The 21,629-nt window shown below is 33.5% G+C and overlaps 1 protein-coding gene across 1 annotated transcript; it reads right to left on the reverse strand.

The window, feature by feature from the left end:
- Positions 1-947: 947 nt before the first annotated feature.
- rx2 (retinal homeobox gene 2) lies at positions 948-10,521 on the reverse strand. The gene is made up of 4 exons (XM_051125549.1): positions 10,302-10,521; positions 7,944-8,336; positions 3,853-4,106; positions 948-2,362 (listed from the first exon to the last, which is right to left on the reverse strand). Exons 2-4 carry the CDS (start codon positions 8,233-8,235, stop codon positions 1,919-1,921), a joined length of 990 nt encoding a protein of 329 aa, XP_050981506.1. The 5' UTR covers positions 8,236-8,336; positions 10,302-10,521; the 3' UTR covers positions 948-1,918.
- Between the last annotated feature and the right edge of the window lie 11,108 nt (positions 10,522-21,629).

Genomic DNA, 21,629 nt, shown 5'->3' on the forward strand with positions numbered 1-21,629 from the left:
GTGTGATTTGGGGTAAGCTGTGACACTTTGATTTAAATGATGGAGATATTTTCATTCTTTAAGTAAGACATCGAATTATACAAAGTGAAAATTACCTTCCATTTCTGGGATGAGAAAAAAGTGACCCTGGACCAAAAAAACAGTCTTAAGTAGCACGGGTATATTCGTAGCAATAGCCAAAAATACATTGTATGGGTCAAAATGATCAATTTTTCTTTTATGCCAAAAATCAGCAGGATATTAAGTAAAGATCATGTTCCTTGAAGATATTTTGTAAATGTCCTACCATAAATATATCAAAACTTCATTTTTGATTAGTAATATGCATTGCTAAGAACTTTATTTGGACAATTTTCAAGGCGATTTTCTCAATATTTTGATTATTTTGATTATAAAGCTTATTTATTCAGCTTTCAGATAATATATAAATCAATTTCTGACTGGTTTCGCGGTCCAAGGTCACAAATGTGAAGTGCCAATGTCATATTTCAACCCAAAATCAAAAGAAAATGACAAGAAATTATAAATATTAAATTATTTGAAGCCTGTTTTTATTTAAGGTAATGTGAATAATTATGTATTATTTAAATACATACATTATTTAATAATAATATTAATATTTAATAACATTTAATATTATTTAAAATAAATAATACTTATTTTTGAATTTGATTGATGCTTATTTAGTATGATTTAAAGAAAAATATTGAGGAATTATTTAAATATTTTATTATATTTTATTATTTATTTTATTTTATTTAATTTCTGTAATGTACAACTTCTATTTTATTTTATCTAATTTTATAATTAAAGTAATGAGAATGTGGGGTCAGAAATACATAATAAAATAGCCTTAATTTACTTTGTGTAAAATATAATTTCTTATACTTTTCTTTTGTTTAAGGGTTGAAATATAACATACTTTCTTCATAAAATTCACCTTTTAAGACATTTGACATTCATTAATTGAAAACAGACCCTAGAGACACTGAAACATTAAACGGACTCATTTTATATGATTATATGATCACGTCAAATGACAAACAGGATTGTGGCACGGATAAAATTTGTGCTAGTGATTTAGAAACAGTCTTCAAACCATGGCTTGATAAATGCGGCTACTCTTGTAAAGTTACAATTCAAAATAACACATTCTGTTACTAGATTTCAGTTCATTTAAACATTAAGAGTCACTCCTTTTAAATCAAAGTCAAGTGATTTCTTCATCTAGATGGTAGAACTTGAATTTAACCTCTGTAAGGGCATTGAGGTATCAGTTGTCCTGAGCTGCACCGTCCTGTTAAATATGCCAACGTACCACACTTGCTGTTGCGAGTCTTCAACCTGGAGCAGACAAGCTTAGCACCAACTGAAACCCAGAATCCTAAGGAGCTCGACATCTGCGTAAAAAGTAAGAAATGCCTTAGATGCCACGATCCCAAACTGTTTATCCATTATTGCCATGGTTGCCAGGTCTGCGTAGAGAAATCCAGCCAAACTGCTATTCAAAACGAGCTCATTCGCCTTTTTTCCATTGTTTTCCCCTCCATCGAAATCACCTTTTGGTGGAGGAAAGGACGCTTTAACCCACGGAGAGCAACAGTGTAGAAAAGCCCAATTCTGCCTTGGCAACCCTGTTTGTTGGCAAAACAAAACCAATGTGCTACGCAGGTTTGACCGTCGGTGCAAATCCAAGCATGTTGTGTTATGGAAATATCCTCAAAGGTCTTTCAAATCAAACTGTGTTTCAATTTATTGGCCAGATGGTATAAAATGAGTACAAGCTTTCAGTGCTTTATTTTTCCAGGTCTCGCCTATGAAACCCTAATCCTAATGATCCAATGCTGGTCATTTCTAAAAATGCATCCAAATGTCTATGAGATCCCAATAAAACATTATTACGCTTCCCATTTTCCCATTACATGGGTTGCCAGGTTTTGTCCATGGACTGAATGTGCTCCTTGGCCTTCATCCTCAAGGCTGCGATACTTGAGCTGCGGTCCACGTCTTCCAGCGGGTATTTTTCATTAAATGCCGGAGGACACTGGTAAGGAGGAGGCGGCATGGGTTGCATTCCCTGCACCATGCCTGGAGAAGTGTTCAGAAACCCAGGGTGACCTGTATAGGTGGGCTGGAGGCTTTGACCTGGTCCCATGAAGCCCGGGATGCTGTGCATGGGCGTGGCACTGGAGAGCGGCGAGGACAACCAGGGGTCCAGAGGGAGAGAATTAGTCATGGGCCCTACGTTGGGCGCCATGGCTGGTCGGTTGAAGGACAGCATGGGCGAGTCATGGAGCTTCATGGTTCCTGTGTCCATTTTTTCTTGTCGCCGCCATTTTGCACGCCTATTCTGGAACCACACCTGCACAAGACAAAGTCGAGAACCATTTAGACTCAACCTCATAATGTCAACGGGCACAGAAACTTATTTTGGATGGGTGGGTGTATTTCAAAAAATCTGTTGCATTTCAACTACTGAATACTGTGGTCACATGACGTGCAGGTGAACAAATATTTGATATTTTCATTAAATTCACAAACCCCCTGCAGTTCTTTCATTAACCCCAGTTTGGGAATCCTTGACATAATGTAATGTGTAAAGCACTGGTACAAGATCATCCTATTTAAATCAATGTGATGAACAAGTTAGGTCAAATGTAATCTAAAAGTATTCTGATTACATTACCTAAAATGTGTAATGTAATGGATTACATTACTAACGACATTTTATTACGGTCTTGACATTTGGGTTATTCGCAATGGACTTCAGGTATGTTGATAGGCAGGTAGTTTCTAGAGTGTCAGTAGGGTGTTTTGGGTGGTTACTAGAGTGTTGCTAGGTGGTTGGTAGCATGTTTTTGGTAGGGTGTTTTGGGCGGTTTCTAGGGTGTTGCTAGGTGGTCGATAGGGTGTTATTGGTGGTTTCTAGGGTGTCGCTATGTGGATGGTATTGTTTTTTGGGCGGTTACTAGAGTGTTGCTAGGTGGTCGGTAGTGTGTTTTTGGTAGGGTGTTTTGGGTGGTTTCTAGGGTGTTGCAAGGTAGTTGGTAGGGTGTTATTGGTGGTTTCTAGGGTGTCGCTAGGTGGTCTGTAGCGTGTTTTTAGTAGGATGTTTTGGGTGGTTTTTAGAGTGTTGCTAGGTGGTTGGTAGCATGTTTTTGGTAGGGTGTTATTGGTGGTTTCTAGGGTGTCGCTAGGTGGTCGGTAGTGTGTTTTTGGTAGGGTGTTTTGGGTGGTTTTAGGGTGTCATTAGGTAGTTGGTATTGTGTTTTGGGTGATTTCTAGAGTGTTGCTAGGTGGTCGGTAGTGTGTTCTTGGTAGGGTGTTTTGGGTGGTTTCTAGGGTGTCGCTAGGTGGTTGGTAGGATGTTTTGGGTGGTTACTGGAGTGTTGCTAGGTGGTCGGTAGGGTGTTATTGGTGGTTTCTAGGGTGTTGATAGGTGGTCAGTAGAGTGTTATTAGTGGTTTTCAGGGTGTTGCTAGGTGGTCGGTAGCGTGTTTTCGGTAGGGTGATTTGGGTGGTTTTTAGGGTGTTGCTAGGTGGCCAGAAGGGTGTTATTGGTGGTTTCCAGGGAGTTGCTAGGTGGTCGGTATCATGTTTTCAGTAGGGTGTTCTAGGTGGTTTCTGTGGGGTTGCTAAGTGGTCATTAGGTGTTTTGGGTGGTCTTAAGGGTGTCATTTAATTTGGACTCTGACTACAGTTTGCAAGAAATCTACCCAGCACTGCCTGTCAACATATTGTAAGTCCATTACGGATAACCCCAATGTCAAGGTTGTAATAAATACAATTACATTGATCACTACGTCTGTCTAATTCCATTAAGTGTCCCAGTTTGTATCGCATAAAGCTTACCTGAACACGAACTTCTGGGAGGTTGACTTTCATAGCCAGCTCTTCTCGACTGTACACATCCGGGTAGTGGGATTTCTCAAAGGCGCGTTCCAGCTCGTGTAACTGATAGGTGGTGAAGGTGGTTCTGTTGCGTCTGTGTTTCTTTTTAGGTTGATCCTCGTCGGGAGCGTCTGGGGAGCGGCTGTCGCTCTCCACACTGCTCCGTGGATCTCCCAAATCTGCGTCGCATTTCTCTGTGGAGAAAAGTCCAGTATCTGCAACACAGGATAAACAGAGTGCTCTTTATTTGCAAGGTACTATTGTAAAGTTCATAACTTGTTTTAATGTAGTTGCTAGGGTGGATGCTGTCTTAGGTGGTTGCTATGACATTGCTAGAGTTTTCTGGGTAGTTATTGCAGCATTGCTAACTTTGGTTGGAGTGTCTGGAATGTTTTGGTGGTTGCTAAGAAATTTTTGGAGTTTTCTAGGTAGTTGCTATGGAATTTCTAGGACGTTGCTAGAGGTTTTTGGGTGGTTTCTAGTTCATACTGAGTGGTTGTTAGGCTGTTGATATTAATTTAGTGTTATCTAGGTAAATACCAGGATTGTTAAGAAGCTTCAAGGGTTTTCTAAGTGGTTGCTAGGGTGTTGCTAGGTAGTTGCTAGAATGTTCTAGGTGGTTGTTAAGGCATTGTTTCTAGAGTTCTGAACAGTTGTTAGGGCATTGCTAGATAGTTCTTTGTGGTTGTTAGGGCATTGGCTTTACTAGGGCATCACTAAGAAGTTGCTAGGGTGTTCTGGGTGGTTTCTTGGGTGTTGCTAGCTGTCATTAGTGTGTTCTGGGTGCTTTCTAGTGGGTTTCTAAGTAGTCATTAGGTGTTTTGGGTTGTTTTTCAGGTGCTGCTAGGTCGGTAGGGTGTTTGGGGTGGTTACTAGGGTGTTTCTAGGTGTTTGGTAAGGTGTTATTGGTGGTTTCTAGGGTGTTGCTAGATGGTCAGTAGGGTGTTATTTGTGGTTTCTAGGGTGTTACTAGGTGGTCTGTAGCGTGTTTTTGGTAGGGTGTTTTGGGCAGTTTCTAGGGTGTTGCTAGGTGGTCAGTAGGGTGTCGCTGGGTGATTAATAGGGTGTTGCTAGGTGGTCAGTAGAGTGTTATTGGTGGTTTCTAGGGTGTTGCTAGGTGGCTGGTAGCATGTTTTTGGTAGGGTGCTTTGGGTGGTTACTAGGGTGTTGCTAGGTGGTCAGTATGGTGTTATTGGTGTTTTCTAGGGTGTTGCTAGGTGGTTGGTAGCGTGTTTTTGGTAGGGTGTTTTGGGCAGTTTCTAGGGCGTTGCTAGGTGGTCAGTAGGGTGTTTTGGGCGGTTTCTAGGGTGTTGCTAGGTGGTCAGTAGGGTGTTTTGGGTGATTTCCAGGGTGTCGCTGGGTGATTACTAGGGTGTTGCTAGGTGGTTGGTAGCGTGTTTTTGGTAGGGTGTTTTGGGTAGTTTCTAGGGTGTTGCTAGGTGGTCAGTAGAGTGTTATTGATGGTTTCTAGGGTGTCGCTGGGTGGTTTCTAGAGTGTTGCTAGGTGGTCAGTAGGGTGTTATTGGTGGTTTTTAGGGTGTCACAAGGTGGTCGGTAGGATGTTTTGGGTGGTTACTAGAGTGTTGCTAGGTGGTCGGTAGGGTGATACTGGTGGTTTCTAGGGTGTTGATAAGTGGTCGGTAGCATGTTTTCGGTAGGGTGTTTTGGGTGGTTTCTAGGGTGTTGCTAGCTGGTCAGTAGCGTGTTTTGTTACTAGTGTATTCCAGGTGGTGGCTAGGGTTTGATATGGCTTGAGTTCCTCCTCTAATGTAAGTCTGTGAGATTTTTCTTCCCACCTGTTTTATCTTTCAACAGGTAAAAAAAAAAATGGTGCATCTGATCACTTACAAAGTAACAGCACATTTCTCCTCAACAAGACACATCATGTGAGGAATCATTCACAATTCGAGCACAAATGGATAAGGTGCATTTTAAAGTTACAGTTCACTCAAAAATTAAAATTATATTTAATTTCATTATATTATTATATATAGATATTTTGAAGAATGCTGCTAACCAAACAGTTGAGGGTACCCACTGACTTCCATGATGTGGAAAAAACATGATGGATGTCAATGGCTACTGTCAAGTGTTTGCTTACCAACATCAGAATATCTTTTGTGTTCAACAGTAGAAAGAAACTCATACAGGCTTGGTACACCTTAAGAGGGATTAAATGATGGACTATCCCTTTACAAACACCATTAATAAAACTACTTATATGTTCTTGTGCCACATGGTGCAGTGATGGAGTCAGATGTTAACCTTTCGATTTTATGAATTCCTAGAAAACTAAAGATTTGTGAGTTCCATCACTTCTGCCATGGTAGGTAAGTCCTCCCAGTAATCCAGCACACAGATGTCACCTGTTAAACCTGTAGACCTCATGTGGCCAAGACTGCTAATCCAGCCGTTAAGAGGTTCACTCAATACCGCAGCTTTTCGACCAAGAGTGGCCAACCGGCCTGACAACAGCAGAGATTTTCCCAGAAACAGCTAAGAGCAAAACGCGAAAAATGTTGAGGTGGGGCAGATCCAGGTTGAATCTAATTAAGTTAGGCAGGATTAGAATCAGATCACTAGTTCAGTGTTAGCAAGTGTTTAACGTCGTGCTGTACACAACTTCATAAATGAGACACACCAGCTGCAGTGACACTGATGTCTACAGGCTTGATTAGAGTCATTTTTGTAAGTTTGTTTCATTATTTTTGCTATTAAGCCTGTGAGCAGTTTTTTTATGTTTATTGTCCCTGTTGAAATATTATATATATTTATATATATTTAATAAAGGAAAAAAATCTGAGTGCACAAGCTTTAACAAAATTTACAAAATGCTGCAATATCCTATAGATATCACTAATAAATTGTCATTGAGATCAATGTTTACAGTGGTTATTATTTATTACATTTAGCATCAATGCAAATGTATATAGGTAAATATAAATATACTTATTGATTGATTATTTTTCCACAAATAAATACAGATAGAGGGATGTGGAATAATTATTATAAAAGAATAATAATAATAATTATTATTATATTTAATCAGGTGACCAGATTGCAAGACTACTAACTATTTAGACTGCACTGCAAAAATAAAACATAACTAAATAAATAAATAAATACAATAAAATTAGTAAATAAATAGATAAAAATAACTTAGTATTATTTACTTGTTTTCCATTACAAATACCTACAAATTCTAAAATCAAGATATATTTACCTGAGAAGAAATATTACTTAAGATAATCTGTCTTGCTTTTTTAAAAATTAAGTTTATGCTTCAAATAAGAAAAAAGTGTCATTGAGGTACAAAAAATAATAAAATTTGTTTTTCTTACCAGACAGACAGATATTTGTCCTTATTTTAAGTATGAACACTTCTAACGGACCAAATAGTCATTTTACTTCTTAAGTAAATGTATCTTATTTTAATAATGTTTAGATATTTGTAATGGAAAGGTCAAAAATACTGAGTAAGAAAATAATTTCTGTGGTATATTTAAAGTGATTGTTATTTATCTATGCAAATTTATTTAGGTAAAATATTATACATTTTTATAACCCATTCTCTAATTGAAGTGTACTTCAAAAACAATAACTAGTGATGTTTTTAAGCCATGCATCACTGTTTTGCTATAGCTTGTTCTTAGGACAAGAAATCTGAACAAACTTCTAACTATACGCATTAAATTTTGATGTGTACTTCATCTTATACAGTATGAATGATTCTTCAAATCAGGTGTCTTTTTGACAAAAGGTGTGCTGTTAAATTGTTGTCAGACTTAAACAGGTGGAAAAACCCACAGACATTGAAGGTGATTCAGGACTTCTATAGACTGGAGGCTCATGCAAGACAGTAGAAACCTCTATAACGCAGTGGGATTGAGTTTTGCATGCGCAATCATTGTATACGATGCATTTTGTATTGTAAAGCATATTTTGCATCAAGCCACTCAGATATTTTTGTGCAAGCACTATGTTTTCGTGTGTGACATTCTTTTCTCTTTCCATGAAGTGAGATGTGATTTAATAAACCGGTCGATTCTCACCGTGATACGCTGACTGCTGTGAATTATCCTGAAGACTTTGCAGGTGAGCGTAGGGGTCAGAGGTCACTTGTTTCTCCTCTTCTCCCAGATCTACTCCGTCCACCTTGTGTGTGCCGACAGGCCCGACCGGGGTGAGCAGAGGATCCTGGTCCTTACTGAAGCCCAGAATCACGTCGATGCTGTGGACGCGGCCTCCCATCCCCGACGCGCCACCTTTACCCAGGTCGTGGTAGTTGTCCGTTGAGAGGCAGCCATCGTCCACCATGTTCATCGTATCCGGTGACAAATGCATCCAATCTGATCTTAAGGTAAGTCTCCTCGGGGAAACGTGTGCAAATTATGTCCAAAAGAGAATCTGGTTCCAGTTTGTGGGTGAGATTCCCTTTCAAAGGCCTGTTCAAGAAGAGCAGGGGTTAATAAGACTTTAAAGATGTCAAAAGGGGTTCATATTTTTAACATTTAGTTATGGTTACTGCAACACTATTTGACAAAATCAGGGAAAGCAGAGTTTACAGTTAAGAGTTTGGTTTTCCAGGCATGTGATATTTTATTTCAGCTGTTAAATTGTTATATAAAGAATGGTTCTGTGTTTTATAATGTAATGAAAAACTAGAAAATAATTGGATATTTGTGATATTTATAAGCAGTTTGCTATGGTTTTACATGTTATGGTTTCATTGTTTTGGAAATGCATTTAAAAAATCATAATATAATATAATATAATAAACCCATATAACAATTAAATGTTTCATGTCTTATATTTTGAATATTTTGAGCTGCTTTCCACCTTCATTTTATTACTAGATATTTTTACTAGATGACAACTAGAAAATAATTGGATATTTGTGATATTTATAAGCAGTTTGCTATAGTTTTACGTGTTATGGTTTCATTGTTTTGGAAATGCAAAAAAAAAGAAAAGAAGAAAAATTCATACATATGATATAATATAATAAAAAATATCTCTTTCATATCTCATCAAATATTTTGTGCTGCTTTTCACATTCCTTTTTTTTGCTAGATATTTTTACTAGATGACAACTAATAATATAATATAATAATAATAATAATATAATATAATATAATAAAACAAAAAAATAGGTCTTTCATATCTTAATAAATATTTTGAGCTGCTTTCCACATTATTTTATTGCTAGATATTTTTACTAGATGACAACTAGAAAATAATTGGATATTTGTGATATTTATAAACAGTTTGCTATAGTTTTACATGTTATGGTTTGGTAATGCAATAAAAAAATCATAATATAATATAATATAATATAATATAATAATTTATTATAATTTAAGAAACCCCATATAACAAAAAATGAGATCTCTTTCATATCTTATCAAATATTTTGAGCTGTTTTCTGTATTATTTTATTGCTATGTATTTTAACTAGATGACAGCAGTTTCCACGAAGTCTCCATTAAGAGCAGTTCTGACAGCATCTGTTCCTTTTTGTGTATTTTTGTGATTATTTGAAAATTTAAAATTAATTTTAAAAATATTTTTTAAAAAATTAATTTAAAAATTTGTAATCATTTATTTTTTAATTTAATAGTTGTTTAATTTTACTTTCGTTTCATTGTAAATGTTCAGTCAACCGTTAAAACAATTAACAAAGTTAAGTAATTCTTTGCAATCAGCCAAAAACATGTATCATGTTAATATATATGCTTTATAATTACAAATACAGTCTTATTTGTTTAGTTTCTGTGAATGTTCCTTTGATGTATCTTTTTTCTTTAAATCTAATTTTAAATACAAATTAAAAGTAATTTAATTAGTGTCAAACAGAAGACTAAAATTCACACAGTTTTTTCTATATCTTATATTTATCCAATTTGTAGATGTTTCTCCTGAGCAAAAAAACTCAGTAATCTCAAGATGCTGAGGTTTTAAATCTAGCTCTAGTTTACAAATTAAAAGTCATTTAAATAAAAAATAGAAGATGAAACTTTCCACAAGTGTCTTGGTTCATCAGAATCGTACATGCCTGGTCATAAACTTAGTTTTCAAAGTTTTAGAATTTTATAGATTTTTTTATAGAAGTAAAATTGATCTTTTTTAAGTTTGTGGGCAGTTATGCTTTATAATATATTATATTTTATTTTACTTGGGTTTCGTACCTGTTGTGCATACATATAGACTTTTAAGCAATAGATAATTAACGCAATCAACCAAAAGTACTGTGTGTTGCATGATAAAGTGTGTATGCATTAAATATACAAACAGACGTAAATACTAAGTTGTGTTTGCCTAGTTTCATCTATTTTAAAAGTAATGTAAATGCAAATTAAATCTAACTGAATGAAGGAAGCTTTAAATCAGAAGAACGAAATTTCACGCACCTTTTTCTTCACTTTTCCGGCTCATCAGAATCACACAGGGTTGTCGTCGCTTCCAAACATCCCACAAATGACACACCGCAACTTTTTACCCACAGTGCACCTGGTTCAGACTGTAAAACGACCTTTAGCGACTATTTCTCGCATCCCAAAAGTGAGCGTAAATTCCGAAGCGCTCAGATACGTCCCATTCCCGCAGCATATGGAGGTCTTGATCTTTAGGATGAAGCCATGAAAACTGGCCTGACGCGCAGAGAGCCGGTGGCAAGAGGAAAAGACTTAAGAGGTTTAATAATTGGAATCCTTCCCCTTTAAGGATGATTGACAGTTGTTCTCTGCCGGGGTAATTGCACTAAACGCTGGCCGTGGTTCGGCCACAGAGGGAGGCCTGCGCTAATGAAGCACCGACAGAATGTCCTTTCAACACTCTTTTGTCTAAATGATAATGGCGACCTACTGAAAGTGTCCTTTAATCCGCAACTTCACAAAGACAACACACCGTGTGTTAAGATGTGTTTTTCTTGTGCAGCCAAATGCCTTCAGTGCTTAACATAAACAGGCGTACAGAGATGTAAAGTGTCGTACTGCTGATAACGCAAACAGGTCATTCTTTAAAAACAGAGTAAGACATTGTATTTTTAAAGGAGCTTTATTATTGGTCATTTGTTTGCAATGTGTATGAATTAATGACCTGCTACATGTCTCATAAATTTCAGCAAACTTAATGTAGCAACCAAACAAGTGTCTTTTTAAAATATGTAAAATATTTTATAATATTTGTGGATGTAATTTATTCCTATTTCTTTTTATTAATATTTAAAAAATATATATATATTTTCCATTTTCATTAAAAAGATTTTTTTTTAGTAGTGTGTGTGTTTGTGTGTAAGATATATATATATATATATATATATATATGCATATATTTTGATCAAAATCCAGTGAAACAGTAATATTGTAAAATTTAAAATATTTAAATTGTAATATTGTGAAACTTCATATTTAAAAATTGCTGTTTTCTAGTTGAATATTTATATATATCTATATATCTATATATATATATATATATATATATATATAATGATATTATCTATATTATATTAACTATATTATACTATATGTCTATATTATATTTTTATATATTTAATTAGATTTAAAAAAAATTTTTTTTGAGGAAATATTACTTTTAATAATATTCTGAATCAACTTTTATTTTTATAGTTTCCATTTTTATTTTAAACATTTTTTGCCACACACACACACACAGTTTTCATTTTTATGTATTTATTTATATTTTAGTAAACCAATTTAAACTTAGTTTTAGTTAACTATGATATAATAATATATAATATTAATAATTTCTAATTTTATTTTAATTTAATTTAATATATATTTTTTATTTTATATAAAAATACAGTCAAACAGTAATATAAACAAATATATATTATATATTATATTATATTTAATTAAATGTAATTTCATTAATTTAATTTTAATTGTATTTAAAAATGCAGTCAAACAGTAATATTGTTCAATTTAAAATATTTAGATTGTAACTTTAATATTTAAAATAGCTGTTGCCTATATGAAAATGTTTTATATATATATATATATATATATATATATATATATATATAGATATATAGATATATATATATATAGATATATTTATATTTATATATATATATATATATATATATATATATATATATATATATCATATTATTTATATTATATTAAATTACTATATTATACTAGGTTTATATTATATTTAATTCAATATAATTTATTTTTTTTGTAGAAACTATTTATTTTAATATTACTTTTTATTAATATTTTAAATCAGCTTTTATTTGTTTTTTTTTGTATATATTTATATTTTAATTAGTTTTAAAACTTAGTTTTAGTTAACTATAATATAATATTTAATATTAATAATTTGTAATTTTATTTTAATTTAATTTGATTACTTTTTTTATTTTATTTAAAAATACAGGTAAACAGTAATATTGTGAAATTTAAAATCTTTAAATTGTAATATTGTGAAATCTAATATTTAAAATAGCAGTTTTCTATTTGAATATTTTTAGATATATAATATATTGAATATATTATATTATCTATATTATATTAACTATATTATACTATATGTTTATATTTCATATTTATATTTAATTTAATTTAATGTAATTTAATTTTTTAATTATCTTTATTTTTTATAATATTTCGAATTCTATTTTTAGTTATTTATATTTTAGTAACCATCTTAAACTTAGTTTTAGTTATAATACAATAATATATAATATTAATAATTTTTAATTTTGTTTTTTTGTTTTTTATATATATATGTATATATATATATATATATATATATAAAACATATGTGTAGCACATTGAATTATATAAGGCCATGTTCAAACTGGGCATTTCTTACACTCCATTGAGCATTTCCACTTTTATTGACTTTCTATTCATTTTCAAAGCTCTAATTATGAAAAAGATTCATCACTGATGAATTCGCTGTTGGTGTTTATTAACTGACTGTATAATAGATTGGCTTTACCTGCTCATAATTGCTCTAAACTGACCCCATGTAGCTCATTAGACTCTAAACTGACCTCATCAAACGATGCCACACTTGACCTCAAACTGACAACAAACTGCTCAGACTCTTTATTAATTGTTTTAAACGCGGCTTCCTCACGTTATGGGTTCGGTACAGGAAAGTCTCGGCCTGTGATGGTTTCTTTAAAGCCAGTTGGCCGGGTTAATACTCCTGAGACTGACTGACACACAGATCAACCCTCGTCTTAATGAGACTACAGAATTTTCCAGAGATTTTCCCTGGCCTTAATGAAATCTAAAGCTAAGTTTAAGAAGCCTTGGATGACCAATTAGGATCTCTAGAATGAAGGAACGGATAAGATGTGTATTTTCTCTTGATTTATTAATACCTTCCCTTCGTTAATTAATAATTTTTAATATTTTCAGCAAATCTGGACCGTATTTATATTGACAAAAAATTATTTTTATATGATTATTTGTGATTAGCAACAAAATACAGGATTGATACAGTGTGCTTGAAGTACTTAATTTGACTATTTTGAAATGTAAGGCCTTGAAATATAGCAATATTCCTGAAGAGGTACTTGAAAAGTGCTTGAATTATTAAATTAAGTTACAAACCCGATCATAATGCAAAATGTTTATGCACTAGTTAGCAATAAACCGGTTACCTCACCTGAATGTGTTCGTAGATTTGTGTTGGATGTTGCCTTTGAAATGGAAATATTGATATTACATTGGTAAACATCATACTTTTTCCGGTAATTTCAGTTAATGTCATGAAACTATCGAGGTAAGCCAGTAGTAGCACTGACAATGTCGTGTAAACATCGCTGAAGACACGAAAAGAGGAACAGACGAACCGAATCAGTTGAGTGAGTCATTTACGCTGAAACCTCTCCGATTGATTCAAACTCGTGACTTCGATCATTCAGCTCAAACGATTCACTAGGAAAAACGAGATCAAATTAAACTAGATAAAAAAGTTTGTTAAGACAAACTTTAAGTTGGCTTAAGAAAGCCGGAACAGAAAGTTTTAAAAAGTTTGAAAAGTTTATAAAGTTTAAAAAGTTTTAAGTTTGATGGTTTTCAGTCTGAAATAGTTTGAATTCTAAAGTAGTTTTAAAAGGTTAACATTTGGATGTTTTGAAGGCAATACAGTCTGTCAGAGATAGATAGAATGTTGTTAGCATGTTATTAACATGATTAACATGTGACTAGCATGATGTTATGATTAGCAAGGTACTAGCATGTTGTTAGCATGCTTATAGGATTATTAGCAAAGTTACTACCATTTTACTAGAATGGTGCGAACATAATTAGCATAAAAGTTACTAGCATGTTACTAGCATGATTAGCAAGTTACTAGCATGTTGGTAGCATGTTTCTAGCATGACTAGCAAGTTACTAGCATGTTGTTAGCATGACTAGCAAGTTACTAGCATTTTACTAGCGTGGTGCTAACATAATTAGCAAGCTACTAGCATGTTACTAGCATTAGCAAGTTACTAGCATGATTAGCAAGTTAGTAGCATGTTGCTAGCATGATTGTAGCATGATTAGCATGTTGTTAGCATGTTATTAGCATGATTAACAAGTTACTAGCATGTTACTAGCATTTTTAACAAGTTACTAGCATGTTGCTAGCATGACTAGCAAGTTACTAGAATGTTGTTAGCATGATCAGCAAGTTACTAGCATGTTGCTTGCATGATTAGCAAGTTACTAGTATGTTACTAGCATGATTAGCAAGTTACTAGTATGTTACTAGCATGATTACCAAGTTACTAGCATGTTGTTAGCATGACTAGCAAGTTACTAGCATGTTACTAGCATGGTGCTAACATAATTAGCAAGCTACTAGCATGTTAGCATGATTAGCAAGTTACTAGCATGATTAGCAAGTTAGTAGCATGTTGCTAGCATGATTGTAGCATGATTAACAAGTTACTAGTATGTTACTAGCATGATTAGCAAGTTGCTAGCATGTTTCTAGCATGATTAGCAAGTTAGTAGCATGTTGCTAGCATGATTGTAGCATGATTAGCATGTTGTTAGCATGTTATTAGCATGATTAGCAAGTTACTAACATGTTACTAGCATGATTACCAAGTTACTAGCATGTTGTTAGCATGGCTAGCAAGTTACTAGCATTTTACTAGCATGGTGCTAACATAATTAGCAAGCTACTAGCATGTTAGCATGATTAGCAAGTTACTAGCATGATTAGCAAGTTAGTAGCATGTTGCTAGCATGATTGTAGCATGATTAACAAGTTACTAGCATGTTACTAGCATTTTAGCAAGTTACTAGCATGTTTCTAGCATGACTAACAAGTTACTACCATGTTGCTAGCATGACTAACAAGTTACTAGAATGTTGTTAGCATGATTAGCAAGTTACTAGTATGTTACTAGCATGATTAGCAAGTTGCTAGCATGTTTCTAGCAAGATTAGCAAGTTAGTAGCATGTTGCTAACATGATTGTAGCATGATTAGCATGTTGTTAGCATGTTATTAGCATGATTACCAAGTTACTAGCATGTTTCTAGCATGACTAGCAAGTTACTAGCATGTTGTTAGCATGACTAGCAAGTTACTAGCATGTTGTTAGCATGATTAGCAAGTTACTAGCATGTTGCTTGCATGATTCTCAAGTTACTAGTATGTTTCTAGCATGATTAGCAAGTTACTAGCATTTTGCTAGCATGATTAGCAAGTTACTAGCATTTTGCTAGCATGATTAGCAAGTTACTAGCATGATTCTGGTTGCTAGGCATAGATAGATAGATAGTAATGGTTAGATGATAGATAGATGAGTTAAATAGAACATAGAAGGGAAGATTGATTGAGTCTCAAGGGATTCTGGGAGTTTAAGTTTGAATAGTGTTGCTCATTTGAACATTCCGTCAATGTAAGTCTATGGGATTTTTCCCAATTTTAATCACCATTTTTAGGAAAATCGTAAGTCCGATCAGATAGAAAAGATATAGCACACCCGGTGGGATCAGTCTGAAGATCTGGGCTGAGTTTGAGTTTGTAGAGTTAAAGCTCTAGGACGAGTTAGTGTCGACAGATTTAGTCTCAGAAGAAAATAGCGTATCAATAAGTTGGCTTTCTTAAGCCAACTTAACGAGCTATCATTTTCGAATTTCGACATCGCTGGTAATGTAAAGCACGTGTAGTGATGTGTGAAACGCAGCTTTTCGAACCCCTGAATCAATTGAACCACTGCATCACAAAATAATTCAATGTTTTGAAGCGCTCCAAATGGATCGAGAATCATTTTATTTAAATCTGCCCTGCGTTCCAACGTGCATACTATCCACCCTAAATCCTATGTGATACTACTACATTTCAATACTACTTAGGGCAGATATGGTGGATAGTATGCACATTGGGACACAGACCTAGGCTTAAAATCGCAGATCGCGAATTGGATTCACATCGGGACTTCAGATCGCGAATCATTTGATCTGGACTTCAAATTGCATATCGCTAATCATTTGATTTAGATCGGATCTTCGGAGCGGGTTTCTCGAATCATTTCACAAATTGAATGATTCTCGATCCGCGCTCCGATTCCTTTAGAAATTATGATTCACGAATCATTTGATTTAGTTCGGAACTTCACTATACAATGCAGGTAGATTCGATTTGAAACATATTATTCTTAAATATATTATATTTTCAGAAAGTCTGCTCACTCTATTTATATTCACTCTCTGTGATGTTTATATGATTATGTATGATTTTTTTTATATGTGATTTTATTACAGATCTATGGCAGTGTCAGAGACATGAACAAAATAAAACCACACTGATGTACTTTAAGGTAAGAGTCACTATAAAAAGTAGATTTGAAAGTAGTGTTATCAGTGTTATTCATATATTTAGTAGTAATTTTGTTGTGTTTTTGTCATTTTATATTTTTCCTTGAATTTTATTTTAGTTTTAGCTATTTTAGTACATCAAGTTAAACTGAACAAAAATAGATTTATGAAATAAAAAGTCATTTTATATATATTTTATTTTAGTTAATATTTATTTTATTTCATGGAACAGATTTTTTAATGGTTTTAGTTTTAGGTAAATATAATAACCTTTCAGTGAATGTTTTGATGTTTTTGTTACCATTTACATCTTTTTGTTTCATGATTTGCTCTGACTTTTTACTGTTTAAATTGTTTAGACTGTTTAATGGCATTTCCTATTGTAACAACTTGCCCTACTATTGTGCTATTTCTTTTTAGACAAGCATTTAAGGTGTATATCTGTACAGAAATTTAAGTTAAAAACAATCCCACCCTAAGGATTTTTGTAGGTGCATTGCAAATGCACTTAGATTGCAGTTGCACAGGTTTTGATACTGTGTTCAGGACGGTCTGCGATAACGCACACCGACAGCAGCCATGTTTACTGCCCTCATAATGGACCCGGAGCCTGCTGTCAGTTTGACCTCAGCTTAAAACACAAGAGACAGAAGACAAGAGTGATTTATTTCCGTTCCAGTGCTCGAGTCTAAACACGAAACAGTCTGACTTCAGGTGATTGTGCTGTGAGCGTCAGTACAGATGGACAGATGTGATTCAAAGACCAAATCATTTTCTAGATGAGCCAATTACAGACTTTGCACTGATAAACTCTGGGATTTCCTAACAAACCCCAAGGACTCTTTCGGAATGGGATTTTTCTGATAAAAGAGGCTTTTAGGCCATCTGGGCATCAGTGAAAGGCCTTTAATACCAACTAGAACAGGAAGTCAGAGCAGTTTTGCTAATATCTAATTGATTTATTCATTACTGTATTGTGTTGTATACATTTCTACATATTTCTGGTTGCTCTGAAGTTAACTAGAGGAAAAAATGTTACTCTTTAGGTGAATTTGAGAAAATTACACTAAAACAAATTTGGTGGAGAAGCCATTTTCACTTAGAAATTGCTAGTAAATTGCACAATTAACACTGAATGAATCGTGAAATTTTGACGTATAAAGACTGAACTAGCATTTTTTTGTAAAACTTACTTTATATATATAAAAAAGTAAGTTTTACAAGAAAATGCTATTGCAGTCTTTATATATATATATATATATTACATATTATATTACATTTCCTTTTTACTTCCCTTTTTTTTTTTTTTTTTACATTTTCACTAAACAAGATTAGAATGATTGCATCTCATATGCATTCAACCAAATTTTTTTGTGTTTTTTGTAATGCATTATATTTCTAATACATATATTTATGTTATAAAGCATCATCTTATGAATAGTATGTCTATGCTCTCTTCTCCAGTATTTAATTATTTGGCAAAAAATCAAAAATCACTGTGACAAACACAGATTGATAGTTGGCTCTGCTAACTGAGAGAAGAGGCTAATAATCATTTTATCACGTTAAAATATTAAGGCTGCACTTCTTTGCTTGTTTCCTCATTATCCTAATTGAGAGCAAATTAGCTAAGAGGTGCAGTGTAGCTATCAAGCTCCTTAGATTTAGCAGAAGACAATTTAAGCCTCGCAGATCCTATTAGTGACAAAGCAGATAACGCTTGAAGGAGCTGTGTCAGCTTACCACGATAGGACAGAGAGAGAGAAAACGATAGATAGAACAATAGATAGAACAATAGATAGAATATTGATAGATATTTTATGGATAGATAGATAGATAGATATATATTTTTCAGATAAATAGATAGACAGATAGATATTCTTCAGGTATATATTTTTCAGATAGATTTTTTCAGATAGATAGATATATAGATAGATATTTTTCAGATAAATAGATAGACAGATAGATATTCTTCAGGTATATATTTTTCAGATAGATTTTTTTCAGATAGATAGACATTTTTCAGGTAGATATTTTTCAGATAGACATTTTTAGGTAGATAGATATTTTATGGATAGATAGATAGATAGATAGATAGATAGATAGATAGATAGATAGATAGATAGATAGATATTTTTTCAGATAGATAGGCAGATAGATAGATATTTTTCAGGTAGATATTTTCCGGAAAGATTTTTCAGATAGATAGACATTTTTATGTGAATATTTTTCAGATAGATAGACAGATAGACATTTTTCAGATAGATAGATAGATTTTTTCAGGTAGATATTTTCATATAGATAGACATTTTTTAGGTAGATAGATAGATAGATAAAATTTTCAGATAGATAGATGGACAGATTGACATTTTTCAGGTAGATAGATAGACTTTAAGTAGATATTTTTCAGATAGATTTTTCAGATAGATGGATAGATATTTTTCAGACAGATAGACAGACATTTTTCACAGATAGATATTTTTCAGGTAGATATTTTCAGATAGACATTTTAGGTAGATATTTTTCAGATAGATAGATGGATAGATATTTTTCAGACAGATAGACAGATAGACATTTTTCACATAGATAGATAGATATTTTTCAGGTAGATATTTTCAGATAGATAGATAGACATTTTTTAGGTAGATAGATATTTTACAGATAGATAGATAGATACAAAATTTTCAGATAGATGGACAGATAGACATTTTTCAGATAGAGAGACATTTTAGATAGATGTTTTTCAGATAGATTTTTCAGATAGATAGATGGATAGATATTTTTCAGATAGATGGATAGATAGTTAGGTATCAAACTTGCTGAATTAAACATGCAACATAATGAGGTCATGTGACAGTAATGAGACATATTACTGTACTTTTGAAAACAGCATTGCCCAATGTGAATTGTTCTAAATTTATTTTCAAATAATCATATGCAGTATACATTACATACTGTGCAGTATGCAGTAAGTGTTTCATTCCAAACATAGCCGATGTCTCAGGTTTACATAACCCGAGCACAGAAGGAAATCCGATTGGAAAGTCTTCTCCTCGTCACTCATTCCTATGACACCTGTAGATCTGCATCAGGTTGTTTGCTTTTGTTGATCTGACACAAGGACAAGAATGAGAGCAGGTAACTAATCCTGTTATGGCTGAAAATCAAATTAAACCAAGAGCATTAAACTCATGCCTTCAGCCTTATGTGTTGAAATCACACACATGCTGTTGATGATTTTTTTTTTAATGGCTGTTTCCTGTCGAGCAGCTCTGTTAATGCCGGACAAATGGATTTTGTGTGTGTAATTTTAGGTTGTTGATGACGTCAAATCCCAGTGAGACACTGACATGCTTTGGTGTCACAGTAGGATTAATCTCCCGCTTAGTCTGTATGTGCTAATTAACTCCACCTACTCCATCCTTCCACACACCCACTGCTCAAAGAGATTACGCTTGTTCATTTCATGAATGAAAGTGAGTCTACAGTAGATTTTACGTTTGCATTCACAAATGTGTCTCATTATGGAAGCAAATGGTTGTGAATACTTTATGTTGACTACCATATAATTTGCATGGTGCTTCAGTGTATTTAAAGGGATAGTTTAGCCAAAAATTAAACGTAAGGCCATCCAAGATGTAGATGAGTTGGAGAAATGTAGCATTGCATCACTTGCTCACCTATGGATGTGTATGGGTGCCATCAGAATGAGAGTCCAAACAGCTGAAAAAAAAAACATCACAATAATCCACAAGCAATCCACACCACTCCAGTTCATCAGTTAACATCTTGAGAAGACCAAAGCTGAAACAAATCCATCATTAAGACGTATTTAACTTCAAACCATTGCTTCTGGCTAAAATACGAGTCAAAAATGACTGTTGAGAGAGCCTTAATTATGGAGTTATTTCTTACAAACGCACAGCTTTTGTCTTCTCAAGATGTTATTTGATAGACTGGAGCGGTGTGGATTATTATGTTTTTATCAGCTGTTTGGACTCTCAATTCTGACGGCACCCATTCACTGCAGAGGATCTATTGCAAATTATAAAATGTTTGGAAAAAGCACCATATGAAAACATTCACAGATGCTGAAGAAGGAAACATGACGCATTAATTGTTTTTAATATGATGATCAGGATATCTTTTGTAATGGCTGTAGGTCAGTATTAAATGAAAAAAGTAAGATCTTTAAGAAAAATGATCAAAAACGTACACATCTTCATCCTTGTCAAAAGTTTTCATCCTTGCCTCTTAATGCATGGCGTTTGACTGTGACTGTAGGTAATTAGTGTTGCTTCATAATGAAGGTTAATTAGCTGATGGTTTTGTCCCAGTTATCTACTTTTTACATTCCTTACTTTGAGATTGTCGTCAGGCTCTGATGGTTACTTCATTACAGAGTTAATGTTTGGGGTCAGGCTTGGAATTAGGCAAAGGTTAAGTCTTGAAACAATGGTTGAACTTACAATAAGATAAGATTTAAGGAACTGTGACATTTTGGTCTCCACTCAAAGGTTAGCAAATAGATGTTGAATGTAAAAAAGTGCAGAAAAGTCAAACTCTTCAAGGGTTAAATCATGCTGTAAAAGTTGTGGTTAAAGTGCATTTTCATGCATATGACCATGTGACAATTGCATAAAGAAATTACTAGTAAATTACAAATAGATGGCAAATAACACATTGAATTACACAATTTTTTTGTTAAACATACTCCAGTAATCTGTTTTACATATAACTTCCAAAGTTATTTTTTTTACAGTGCATTCAAATGCAAACCTTCATTTGATCAGAAACATTATTAAAAAATTTCTTTGTAGTGTATTCAATGTTTTGCAATGTAAATAAAATCACACAATGCTCAATTAGACTAATTTTTATGTAAATGTCAAATACTTTATTTTTTAGTTCATGCTGACAATAAAATAATACA

The sequence above is a fragment of the Labeo rohita genome, chromosome 2 (assembly GCF_022985175.1).
Source record: "Labeo rohita strain BAU-BD-2019 chromosome 2, IGBB_LRoh.1.0, whole genome shotgun sequence".
In the NCBI taxonomy this organism is placed as follows: domain Eukaryota; kingdom Metazoa; phylum Chordata; class Actinopteri; order Cypriniformes; family Cyprinidae; genus Labeo; species Labeo rohita.